The sequence below is a fragment of the Etheostoma cragini genome, chromosome 20 (assembly GCF_013103735.1).
Source record: "Etheostoma cragini isolate CJK2018 chromosome 20, CSU_Ecrag_1.0, whole genome shotgun sequence".
Classification (NCBI taxonomy): Eukaryota; Metazoa; Chordata; class Actinopteri; order Perciformes; family Percidae; genus Etheostoma; species Etheostoma cragini.
The window spans coordinates 14466053-14479627 of record NC_048426.1 but is presented as its reverse complement, the minus strand read 5'-3'; the positions used below and the strand labels follow the sequence as shown (position 1 = coordinate 14479627).

Genomic DNA, 13575 nt, shown 5'->3' with positions numbered 1-13575 from the left:
GCTCTGGTTAACATCTGGAATGATCTGTGTGATTGTGGTCGATGGAATTAAAACTGTCTGGCTCCCTTTTTGGAACTGACTTGTTCATATTAGTGTAGCTGCCTTGAATTGAGCAAATGACACTCAAATTCTCTTTTCTGAGACAGTTTGTTGCAAAACTCCAACTTAGATAAGCTCCAACTTCACAAATGCTGAAGTTATTCCTGGTTTTATTGGCTGTTTAAACAAAGAGCTGCAAGCAATTAAGGTTATCCAGAAAAGTACATTGCAAGTAGTGTCAGCGACTATTTAAAACAAGAAATTGATTGACCTAAATCTGAAATTCTCCCTTTCCCCAAAAAAATCCACAACCATATGTGCGCTAATCTATAAAGACTAAGTGCTCTTCACCCATGAGGGTCTCTGTTATTGGCCCACTGGTTGCCTGCTGCCATTGCTGGCTCCATTGCCACCAATTTGAAGCCCAGCAGATGATCTTGGCTGCTGTTTCTTTAGTACAGCTGTGCTTGCATGGCAACGGGCCACAGAAAACTACGATGAAAGGATAAGAAAAGAATACAGGAAGGAAAGGGAAGGAAAATTCTTGCCAAATGAGGAAACATTTAAAAAAAAAAAAAGGCAATTATGTTTTTGGTATATTCTTTATAGACAGTGGGCATTTTCTGACCACAGAGTAAGAGAGCTAAATGTCAGAGTGTTTTACGTGAGTCGTTTTTTCACATTGTCCAGTATTGTTAGAAGTCAGTTCTCCCCTCGGTTGGATTTTCTTGGTTATAGAGGTCACCTAAGCAGACAGACAGATTAACACAAGGCCTATTTCACTTCAGCAGTAATCGTCTGTTGACCGCTGAGATCAAAGGTCACAGGGGACTCCTGGTGCTCTCAGCGGCTGAGGAAAAGATGGTCTGCTGATAGGGTGCTGGCCTATGCTGCTCACTTCGGGATTCACAGGAAGCACTCTCTCAAATTCTTTTTTTCTCTCTTTCGACTCTCCATTATGTTCAAATCTCTCTCGCTTTGTCTCTTTCCCCCTCCCTTTCCTGCCTTTTCTTTTGGGTGGCAAACCAAGGCAAAGGGATCAGGGAGAGCTGGGGGTTAAAGGGTGGAAGGCCAGCTCATTACTGGCTTTCGGTGCAAACGGACGAACACACAAGGCTCCACTGACACGGCCTAATTACCTGACTAGGGGATAGATCGTTCTTTTCAGCCAGAGTCCGGGCCAGCCCAGGTCCAAGGCTACAGAGAGCAGCTTGGCTGAGGGGCTTAAGTCCCCAGTCCTAATACCAAGGGGACTACTCTTTGATACCCACTGTGATGAGCTCAAGTGTGTGTGCGCACCTACAATATATGTGGGTGAGTCTATAGTTTATCAATTTTGAACCCACACCCCACTTATGAACAGCTGTCCCTGTATGCTTCAGAAATTCACTGCCACTTGATTTTGAAACCGACACTATACCGTATCAATCAGTGACAGATTTGATGAGCTACACACATCAGCTTCCTGTGCGGCTGCATGTGAAGTGCTCTAGTCTTTCGTGCCAGAGTGTAATGGGAGTTCCTAACCTGTCACCGACACCAGCATAGTTTAAGGCTTTCCGCTCTGGCATCTGCGTGAGGATCTGTATTTGGCTCGTTTCAGTTAACAGTCAGTTTTTCTTTCCATGGGGTACTTCTCAAGTCATAACTTCACATGCCTCAGCTTGATATCAGACTTAAACTCCATGGTAAAGTCTCAAGAGAGTAAATCAAGACCTCTAAAACAAGGCTATGATTCTTAACTTTGATAACAAGCTCAAAAGGCAGAAAGTGGGAAAGTGGGAATTCATGGAGAACGTGCACTGCCAGTCCACCGTTTGACGAATGCGCAAAGCTTTTCTGGGAAAACATAATGCGCCTGTGCTATAATATAGCAAGAAATTGTACTGCATGTGAAGCTAACAGTGACGACCATCTGCAGAGAAATATCCAAGCCTCTTATGTGAATGTCAGAATGTAAGTATGTCCTCACATCCTGATGTATAGCATTCACATGTCAGGCTTGGCATATAAATAGTGCAGTTGTCAGCCGGTGTTGACGAATGGCAGATAATAGAAGGCCAGACACTATGAATAATACTGAAAAGATGTTATTTTAGCTGCCAAACATGAATCTGGGACAAACACTGAGGTGTTAAATATGCAGAGGGCCTGACCTATGTTTATAATACATATCCTGTCAAATGGCACTGAGGCTGCAGTGCTGTGTTGTGCCCAATTCAAGGTTGTTGCTGATTACACAATGTTCTTGTGTCAGTGTTATAAATGCTTTTAGGAAAACTTTGGCCTTTATTTATTTAATTTCTGATGCTGAGAAACCACAGAACTTGTTCTTGTCAGCTGCTATTGATCATAGTCTCGCTGGGTAAACTAGCGGCTCCGGGGAGGATTAACCTTTTGTCAGTATGGTGACTCCAGCTAAAGCGTAGTCTCGGAGTTGGCTTTTTGGCTTGTTACATCAGCTCTCTTCACTCCCTCAGTTGGACTATGAACAATCCCTGAACCACTGCAGGCTCCAGAGCTCCAGACAAACTTTTATGATCCATCTCCACTAAGCTACACCAGTTTTAGCTTCACCCTTAAACAGAAACAGAGGGCTTGAAGGCTTAGTGTATGACCCGCTTCTATTTGTTCTGGACTGTGCATCTATAGGTCTGTGTTAAAATCTTTTCAGCCATAATCATACTTTAAACTTAATGTGCATTCTCAAAAACTGAATCATCATCATCATCATCATCATCATCATCATCATCACCACAAGAATGGTAATGGTCTTTAAATGACCCTTTGGAAATTTATGCAACAAGAAGCGTTTAAAAAAAATCTGGTAAATACTTGTTTTTCTTTATCTAGCTCTAAGACTACTGTGTTGATGAAACTGTTATAGCTGTTTATGGATGACCTGCTGCAGCACATATCTAACAAATATGAAGACCTACAGGTGGTACATGTATGTCCAGCGTGGCTTTGATATTAGTAACCAGAGTCCAAAGGCTAAAACAGATGCAGCTCACCTCGGTTTACAGTTCAACTGCCAATCTTCCAGAGGAGGGCGTGCCCATGCAGGCACAGTTTTGATACCTCGTAAACATTTATGGAACAAATCTCATTCCTCAGATAGCTGTTGATGCTGTTTATTCCCCTTTTAAACTCACTCTTAGATACTCCAAGTATAACACAACTTGCGGAAAGTGCCAAATTAGCCAAGGAGGTATAGATATAATCAGGTGCCGAGTAAAGTAAATCGCTTGTGATTTAATTACTAATTAAATATGGGTTATCACTTAATTACAGTAGGCTTCAGCCAGAGCAACCTCAAGAGTGTTGCCAGAATCAATGAATGGTGTAGCATCCTTGCTGTTCTGTAGGGAGCTCTTTGCTGTGGATACTGCTGACTCCCGCTAACCGGTGCTGGCTGCAGCAGCTGCCTGTCCATCTGTGGCACAGGGGGAGTAAATGGAGTGGAAGGAAGGTGGACAGGGGCAGTAAAACTTGTAAGTGAGGGTTGTGGTCTTATCTCTGTATCTGTGTGTCAACAGGCTCAGGGTTTGATGGTGGAAGCAGACAGGGATGTCACAGCCTCGGAGGCCCCAGTCAACACCATTACCACCAGCAGCAGCACCATGACGCCCTGCCGACTCAGGACCTCCAGCCAACCAGGACTCACCGCTACATCCACATCCCCCTCTCCGTCCTCCTCTGCAGCAGCCTCCTTCTTCATTAGGTAAGCGCCTTCCCCCGTCCTGTCAAATCGCACCATGTTTGAGTCTGTCAAAACGTTCAGAGATTAGATCGAGCTGTTGCGGTGCTAAATGAAGTGTTTAGTGTTTGTGTGAGCCTGTGTGCGTACACACCTGCATGCATTCAGGCTTGTGTGTGTGTGTGTGTGTGTGTGTGTGTGTGTGTGTGTGTGTGTGTGTGGGTGGGTGGGTGCACAAGAAGAGAGCTGAAGAGGAGATGTGCACAGACTCGCCTTTAAATGTCTGTCGAAGGTCGTGGTTCATGGTGCTGGCTTCCATGAGGGGCACATATTCCATGGAGATGTTGTTCTTGCCATGGTTGATCTATAACGTTGCCTCGGGATACACACCATCATGGGACTAAATGAACCTTTAGCTACAGGCACCACTGCCCATGAATGGATAATAGAATTGCATAATTCGATATGAAAAGGGAGAGTCTCACGAAGGGGCTTAGGTTAAAGCCGAGTATTGTCCTGAGGTATTTCACGTTTAGTTTTTTTCTTTTCTTTGTTTTGCTTCTTCGACTTAAAACAGCTCTTCAGAATGTGTTGCTTTGCTGGACAGTTATTTAGTTTTTCGGTAAAACCATTTGGAGGCTTTTTCAGCACTGCTTTTTCAGCACTGCTGGTGTTGTTGTTGCCCCGGGGAATACTTTACCTTCTTCAGGCGGGTGGATGGCTGGTGCAATGTGCTATATTGTCATTGATAGATTCCCTGGCAGGCCAGCCAGGGCATACATTCGCTGCTTCTTCTCTCCGAGGAGTGCTCCACCATAATGAATGTCGGCGAAAGAGAATCGGGCTAAGAATGATGCATAGGACCATTGAAGCTCTGCACCACAGGAGGTGAAGGGACTTGTGGAGTGTGACAGGAAGCCCATGGGGGATCAATGTGCAGCTTAGGTTTTCTCCAAGCACCCCAAATGGAGTTTGTCTTGCCAGCTTTCACAGGATCAGAGAATATTAGTGGGGGCATGAGGCCTCTCCTTTAGCTAAGGGGACATTCCAGATCCTCCACTAAATATGTAACTTCCTGTGTGTACCACTTCCTGTCACAAGAGCAGTAAACCTGAACAACAGCGAGGTGTGGTCCTCTGCTAGACAGGGTTAATTCCTAACACTGATTTATTAGTTGCCATGTTTTCTTTGGACCTGAGCTCAAAAAGAGTAGCATAGAGAAACATGTCTGGCCAGCCAGTGTGTGCAGGAAAAAAGAGGGAGTTGGACATTTGTTTTTCCCTGAAGCAGGTCCTGGTGGGGCAGAGGGGCTGTAGGTGGAAGCATGGTAAAAGGTTCCACCTTTCATTTCAACCCAAAGATAATTTGCTGCCAAGAATGTGGTGTTTTTCTTGGCCCAGTGAAGCACAATGACAATGTGCCAGTTTAAAACAGAATCATATTCCGCATATACAGAAAAGGGTGGTGGAGATGCACTGTGTGTGATTTGAAGCGCGCACCCCCATTTCCTGACCCTCCGCAGCTGTTGCCTGCAACAGCAACATCATCATCATCGTCTTCTGGTTGTTGTCTTTGTTTCATCGTTTCGTCAATCAATGCTGATTGAAATTTAAATCCCCAAAAGTCAAAACAAACTAAATCAATCAACAGATTTGTTTTTGTTTTGTTGGTAGCGCCTTTATGTTTTAGACTTGATTGAAAACTCATAACTGATTAGTATTCCTTTTTGTTCTCGAAAGATACAATTAGTGGGATGCATGTGTAAATCCTGAGAGTCTAGGATGTAAGAGCTGAATAACCAAACAGCAGTTTCTACCCCGATGGAGTGGATAAGGCTCCTTAGACACTTGTCTGACATTCACTAACACCACTCCACTCAGAGATGAAATTTTAATTAGAACGCAATTAGTCAGATTCTAGCTGCCTAAGCTAGTTTGCTGCTGAGAGAAAATAGGAGTGTGGTGAACCAAAGTGCTTCATTGTTTGATTTTTCCTTGCAAAAATAAGTTAACTGTTAACTGGTTAAAAAAAAAGCATTTCCTTTGTTTAAGATGTCTGAAAAATCTTAGTATATCAAGTATAAATGTTGATTTGACAACTACAGTGACCAGCAGTCCCATTTCTGTGCATAAATCAGTAATGTGTGCCCTATGAATAATAATTTGTGTCCTTGAATTCCTTAATTGTGCCATCAAATAATTTTCCTTTAAATTTCCTTCGTATGTTAAAAGCATTATGTTATAAGAACCTAACATACAGGATGTTTAGAAGGAACTTCAGTCTTAAATCAATGCATTTATTTCAGTATATACTATATACAAAGTCTGTTAAAAGCAACTCTTTGTAAATGTCACCTCCCTAAAAGATATTTCATAGGATAATAGATTGTTCATGTAATTTGCTTGGGCACATTATATTCGGGGAGAGTGAATGATTCATTTGAATGAAGTAGTTTATTAATTCAAGGGAAAAAAATACTTATTTGTACACATGAATATCTGAATCGTTAACACTTATACCAGCCAGGCTGTGTATCGTAGATGAATAAGAATGTGATTTCACTCTCTTTCCCTTCAAAGTCTGGCTATGAGTGCCAGATGATGCTTCCCTTTTTTCTGAAACTATAAAAACTGTCTTTTAAAAAAAAGACATTTTTAGTTATAGATTTTTTTTTTCAAACAAACATATGCACACACAACCACCAACGCTACAAGACTGGTCCGTGTAGTATGCAGAATGAAATGTGAAAATTATCCATCATGCTGTCTATCCATTCAAGTCCAGATAATATTGCACTCCCAAAAGTTCCAGTGTCCATCTTCCACTTATGCGGAAAAATATGAGTCCATTTCTTAATGTAATGTCCAAGCTATCTTCCAAACCTCTGAAACAAGAGATCTCCACATGGAAAGGAATTTTCATCTGGGACAATTTGGTGAAGCTCCATTTATATACTTACTATAGATATATGGTGATATGTAGACCCAAATATTATATTGCAACTCTTTATATTTGTTGCAAATCAAATTTTTCAAGGGCTCATTACACTCCTCATCATCTATTACACAGTTTAGCAAAGTACCCCATGATGCTCTTATACATGTAAGTTTACTTAGGTTAAAGCTTAACATCTCATAGTAGAACTTAGATAGAAAATGCTTGTGCTGCTTATATTTAAGGACATATGTGTCTACTGGATGCGAATCATGTGGGGAAAAATGTCTTTGATCACACAATGAATGTATATGTTAATACGCTTTTGAAATCCCAGTTATGGAATCATTCATTTATGCTGCTTCCTGTCTCTGGTAATTGTTGAAAGCAAAGAGACGACCCCAGGGTCAGTAATGACCAATTGGCAATTAGACTGTCTATACAGTTGCAGGGAGATAGGAAGGGTCAAGGGTCAAACTCTGACCGGATGATGTGTGTGTGTGTGTGTGTGTGTGTGTGTGTTTGTGTGTGTGTTGCTGGGGGTGGGGGTAATGAATTTAAAGCCATGTGTTCAGCTGACTAGCACGTTAAGCACTGATTACCTTGTGACAGAGCATATGATTAGTGTATTGACACAGTGTTGTGTAATGAAACCAGGCGGAGATCACAGCAGGGGCTAGACGGTGCGGCTAACTGCCGCCTTGCAGATCCTTCTCCCCATCTTTCTGTTCCATTAACACCTGCTGATTGTGATGGTGTATTTATTACCCACACAGCACATGGGATTTCTTAGGGCAATGTCACTGCTGAGAGGAACCGGCTGCTCAGTTTGCTGTCTACTTTTCTCTGTGTGCTCATTTCTGCATATCAGCATGAGCTAATGTTGGTCCCTTGTTTATGTTTGTTTGAAGGGAGGTCATTCCCTCATTTATTTGTCTCCCTCACACTAATTACACTCCGGAGAGATATAATTTACTCATGCTAAAAAAACATGGAGGTAATGAAAAGAAGAGTATAAGACCCTTAGAGTCACAACAAGTCGGTAGAGAATCAGAGACTTCAGAGGTGGCACAAAGGCTGGCGGGCTGGCTGTTGCAGGGGCTGGGCAGACAGCTGTTTGCTGGAATGCGGCCCTGAAGGAGTGTCAGGAGGAAGTGGTTTTATGGTCGTCCATTGCCGCCCTGCAGCTGCTGCCCAGGTGAGTGTTTGTGCAGTAATGACTGTGATTGTGCAGAAGGAATCCTGCTGTAATTGGGGCAGCAGGGCCATTTAGCCTGTATTCGCCTGCACACACAAGACCCTGCCTTTGTGTCAGCAACACTCACTCTGCCCTTCATCCCCCTGGCTGCTCTGAGTAACCATAGAAACAACCATTAGCTTGTGGGAATAAAATGTGACTACTTTTTTTTTTTCAAAAGTGGAGATTGGAAATCAGGAAGTTGAAATAGCCCTCTCTACTCCACTGGACTATAATTTAGTCTGAGGGAGAGGGAGAAGCTTCTCTCCTATAATGAGTCCTGCTTATTCCAAATTGGAAGCACTGCAGTAAATACAAGTGCTTGTTCTTGTTCTCAACAATGCATGTTGGATGCCTTGTTGAATCCATTGTCCAATCGGTTTATAGTTTGATTGTGTTTGAAGTTTCCATTAGGAACTTGGCCACTGAGTCCATCCTGTTTGTAAATGTGATGCTAGCATTGTGTTTGTGGGGGAAATACAGTAGTACTAACTTCTTCCATGGTAGGGGTGATCCTTGCTGTGTTTGGTTGACTGTGCTGTGATTGACAGCGGGGGTCTCTGTCACTGACAAATAGGCAGGACAGATTACGTGGAGTAGAGGGGTCTGCTAAGCACAGTAGGTCTGGCCCACATGGTAGAGGGATAAAGATACAGAGCAGGACAGTAGCTGCCTGGGATGAATGTGCTTGTAAATGTTATCATTCAGAAGGCGTGCTCGGACCGATCAGAGGCAGGAGTTCTCTACCTGTGGAGAAAAATATTGGATTCACTAATATTGGAGTCAAGTAAGTTATGTTGTTGTACATGCACCAAAATGCAAGTCTGTGTCAGTTTTTGATTCTGCCTGTTGAGATGTGTTGTCTATTGTATTCCCTCTCTTTCCTCTCTTTCTTTCGGTGTCGCTCTCTCCTTTCCGCTCTGTGAAATGTGCCGTTTTGTGCAGTTGGAGTTGGACTGTCTCCCTGGAGGTGAGAGGGTAATAGTTTTGTTGTCAAGCCACAGCGAGATGGATTCCTCCACCAAATCGAGAGTGTGAGCAGAATGTATAGCATGGCAGAAAACATACTGCTGAAATGCTGGCTCCATTTTGAGGAAAGCGCCACAGTGGAGCTGAAATGTTAATACTACCTCTACCTCCAGAGCCTGACAAATTAGAATTGATTCACATCAATCTGTTGAATCTGAACAACACATGCCCAGGGCAGCGAATGGCTCATCACAAGTATTGAGTGGGTGGTAGCTAGGATGTTTGAGCTGCTCTGTGGTATTTGTATTTATTTACTATTGGATAAAACACCAGCTGGCATTTTTCTGGCATAATCAGGCTGATGGAACTAATGGTTGCCTCTGTGCAGCGGCAGTCGCATTGGCAGCACCAGCTGAGGCCATGAAGGGGCTGCATTCTGTAGATAAGCCCAGGTGTAAATCTATCCGAGGCCTGTCGGAAGCTGTCAAGACAGAGGTGTTGATGGAGATCCAGCCTGGCCTTGCAGCCTCAGGGATCTACAGCAGGTAGATACATCCCACTACCCTCGTGCACCTTCTCATTCTCCATCTGACTAATAATCCTCCACGATTCTCGCGTAACAAACATTGTTTTCCGATATAGCAATACTGATTTAATCTTCGCTGTATTGAAGATTGTTACAGAAAAGACCATGTCCAGACATCCTGGGTGGCTCTTATGTATTGCATGCTGCACAGGAGTATATACTGAATATTGCACGAGAAATTCTTATTTGGATTCTGTGTTTGATCACTGCTGCGCAGCTTTTTGTGGATTCCCTTGCCTCTTTTGGGGTTTGTTACTTCCCTGGGATATGATAATATGGTGTGATGGTGGTGTGCCCGTTGTGGCAGGCAGCATAGAACCACTTGTGCCAATCATCGTAAATGGCAAACAGCTTCAGTGATAGAGAAAAGAATAGCAGAGCGTTTGTCTTAGCCTGTGTGAGGGATAACCTCGGTGCCCTTTCCCCTGTTCCCCCAAATAAATCCCTGAGTCAGGAAGTCTGTCTGGCCCACTCATATAGCCTACAGGGGGCCACCGGAGGGGGCACTGAAAAACAAAGAGATGAAGCGCTGACTCAAGCCTGTGCATTCACCCTGGGTCCATGTGTACTAAGCCCTGTGGGGAGAGAGAGAAGCACTGTCATCCAATCCTGACAGATTCTTTTCATAAGTGGAGAAACGAGAGGATGTGAAGACCAGACCTCTGTCCTGTAGACTTGCCACCTTACATAGGGCTGCCTTTGTCTCTTAGTATATTGGTGAGGATAATCAAAAATACTAGGTTCTGTGTGACTAGTTGAATGTGGGCAGGGGAGGTCACACCTTCATTGTCAATCTATTTGCAACTCTGTTTCCCTTCCCACGTCGGGCATTCCCCAACTGGATAATGGCTCTGATAGTTGCCCACAGGGCTCCATGATCAGCACATTAGTGTTTAGTTATCATGTCGGACTCCATTTTCTAACCCCCCTTCCTGTTGAATGGATATTATGCACCAGGCCTTTGGGGGCTGAGAGATGCCATCTAAACCTCTTTAGTGTCCCTCAGTGAAAGGTGTCATGCAAATGGAGTCTATTATGTTTGCCATTACAACCGGTTGAGACACAGAGCAAGAGTCTTGTGGAATAAGAGAGTGAATTGCAATAGCTGGTGGCAGGGACTATGCATTAAGGAATTTTATGACCTATTGTGTGCAGATGCAGAATAGAGCCTGTGGCCTCTGCTCCCATGAGCTGCCTTTATGCCTTAAAATCCAGAGAAACAAAGATGGCTCCTGGTGGGGCTTTTTTAGGCATCACTGCTCCTCAATGCTCAGCCTCACCATGGCCTTCTATTCAACATGAATAACTAATAGCTGCCTAATCAGTGGTTGTAGGTTGATTTCCCCAAACACTACCGGTTAATTTTTTTCAGACACAGCACCCCTATCCTTCTGTTTGTCAACGGTGAAGGGCCCAATTATTACGGATGGAGCTCAGATTACCACTGAGGATAAGGCTGTTGTCAGGACAGGTGGTTAGAGTTTACCTCATCATCAACCACAGCCTCAATTGCTAAAACGTTTCAAAATCATTCCACTGCCTTCTTTTTTAATCTAAAATCTTATCAAGAGGTAGTTTGCTGCTGGGTGGTTGAAATAGTTCAGAAAGCCAAATGGCAACTGTGGGGAATTAAAACCATGGAATTAGGGGAATGATGAGACTGATGAAACATGCTGTATATTGTTGACAGATTGTATTACCTGCAAATGTTTCGAATGAGCCTTTGGTTTCACTGTAGACTTTGCTGCAAGAAATACATAATAATCCACATCAAGACACGGGGAAAACAGTGCTTCTAGTACATATTCCTCATCATATTTGCGCCACAACGTACTTCTTAGCAGAGAATTAATACAGGTTAAGAGTCATTGTGTAGGATATTATGGACTTGACCTTTTCTTTTTGGACACATGCAAAACGGTTGTATAAAACTGTCATTTGTTTCTGTTGCTGCTTTCCTCATGCCCAGCGTCTTGAATGGAAAGGATTATAGCCTGTAATCGGTTCCCGACCCATCACGTGAGAGCCAGCTGTAGTGTTCTCAAAATCCCATTATCCCCATACGCTCTATGTAACCCAGTGAGTGTTGCTGTGTGTTATTCCTGTGGTTGACTTTATGAGTGTGTGATACAGGATAAACTGCTTAACTTGAATAATGCGGTTGTAGTCACTAACGTCTAAGCGGCTGTTCTCAGGGACACATTTCCCCATGCAGTGAGATTAGTAATTCCCTTTTCTATATACATGTGTTGTGTTTATTGATCCAAATAATAATTTCTTCCTTCTATGCAAAGACATGTCACTTCATCTTCCATTACCAGATCTGCTATCATAGCCATCTTCCTGACCGTACAGCTCATTTCACCTGACTTGGTCACCCTCTAGTTTTTGTGAGGTTGCCTATTGACTTGAATATAGATGAAAGATTAAGAAACACATGTTAGAAATCCCCTCCCCCTGCGTTCTGTCTCTCCGGACGGCCCACTGATTAATCACTCCCAAATGTTCTCAGCAGCCTGCGGGCCTGTTTGTTGTGATAGCCTCTGTGTGGAGAAGTGCAAATAAATAATCACTAGGTGTCTCACCCTGGCAGCAAGTGATTAATGAAGTAAAGAAGTGGAGCAAAAGTATGTTGGCTTTCTTCCTTTCAGTCTGTCTATCTGTCTGTCTGTCTGTCTGTCTGTCTGTCCCAGACTCTTCATTATCTTCAGTTATCCTCCATTCTGATATGGTGTTATTTATTGATCTAAAGGAAATTATATTTATTTGGATGGGATATTCCATGTTAGTAATAGTCTTTATTCCATTCTTCAGCCCTGATAGTCCACACCAAATGCCTGCTTTCGGGAGGAATTGTTGGGTCTTTGTAAATTAGTAATTGTGGTCAAGACCTACTCTAATCTGTAAAGTGGCTTGAGGTAACTCCTGTCAGGATTTGACACTATAAGTTAAATTGAATAGAATTTGTCTCTTGTATATCAGATATCCTACCTCCACTGTGTGAAGTACAGAACAGAAGACGGGAAACGCCAGTCAGTCAGCAATGACTTGATGCCTAGACTTTTTCTCTGCATGCCCTGAGAAGAACAGCCTTCCGGAGGTTTTCAAGGCAAGGCGTGGGTGGTATGGCGGGTGAATCTGAGTTCAACATGTGTAATAAGATTGTAAAGTTATTCCAGTTATTGCAGCCTTGGAGAGAAGAGTGTAGCAGAATACCTGGAGCAGTGTCTGAGGAGCAAAAATGCACTGAAAGAGATGAAAGCAGCTGTTAATCTTTGTCAGCAGTGCCAGGGGTGGGGAGGCTGCAGTCTGCAGAGCACGGAAGAACATCTCTTCATTATCATCTGTCACCCATCAGCTGAAAAGGGAATTTTCTTCTAAGACTTGTATTTTTTGCTGCCTGCCACGTTTTGACGTAATAGCTGTGCACTTTCCTCGCTCGCATCCAAAACTGCTGTTTTTTGGAAGCCTCTAACACAAGTTAGGGTCAATTGCTTGAGACTTTCATTTGCGGACCTTTTGACTCTTATTGCAGGTATCTCCAATTCTTTCCTTTAGGGGCCTTAAATTGGCCCCTTTATCTTATTGACTGACAAATGGATCCTGCAGAGCTAGTGCCATGTGCTTTGTTCACCTCTCCATGGCCTAATGTTCAAGCTAGTTAAAGCCATATTAGCAAGATGTGATCCTGAATGCTAGGAAGAACAATAAAATGAACTGTAAATAGAATTATAGCCCCTGACTTTTCCCCTTAAATTTCCATCATTTGATTATCTTAAGCCCTGCTTAAGCCCCTAACTTGGCAAGAGAGCTTTGTGGCCTTTCAATGTGGGGATGGTGGGATTGGTGGCTGTGTAACTGTAGGGTGTCTGGAGACACAGTGCTTTATTGGCAGAGCATTAAACACAAAAAACACAGGATGTCAGTGTTACCACAAGAAGGGGTTGTCACACACTCCTGCAGAGCATTGCTGCACCAAAGACATTCCCTCCTCCATCATTAAGGATTTAACCTTGGTGCAGACAAAGAGCACCGTTTTTGCACAGTTCTTTGGGAGGTGTGAATCTGTTGGCATGAGCCTTCTCTTCTTGATCTGTTGTCCAAATTGAC

The 13575-nt window shown here is 43.2% G+C and overlaps 1 protein-coding gene across 2 annotated transcripts in view; it reads left to right on the top strand.

Moving 5' to 3' along the window:
- kif26ab (kinesin family member 26Ab) overlaps positions 1-13575 on the top strand; it is a 72891-nt gene that overhangs the window by 33031 nt on the left and 26285 nt on the right. For both annotated transcript variants that reach the window (XM_034858726.1, XM_034858727.1), the window contains exon 4: positions 3579-3763. In XM_034858726.1, the coding sequence (XP_034714617.1) occupies positions 3579-3763 (185 nt within the window). The remainder of the gene's footprint in view (positions 1-3578; positions 3764-13575) is intronic.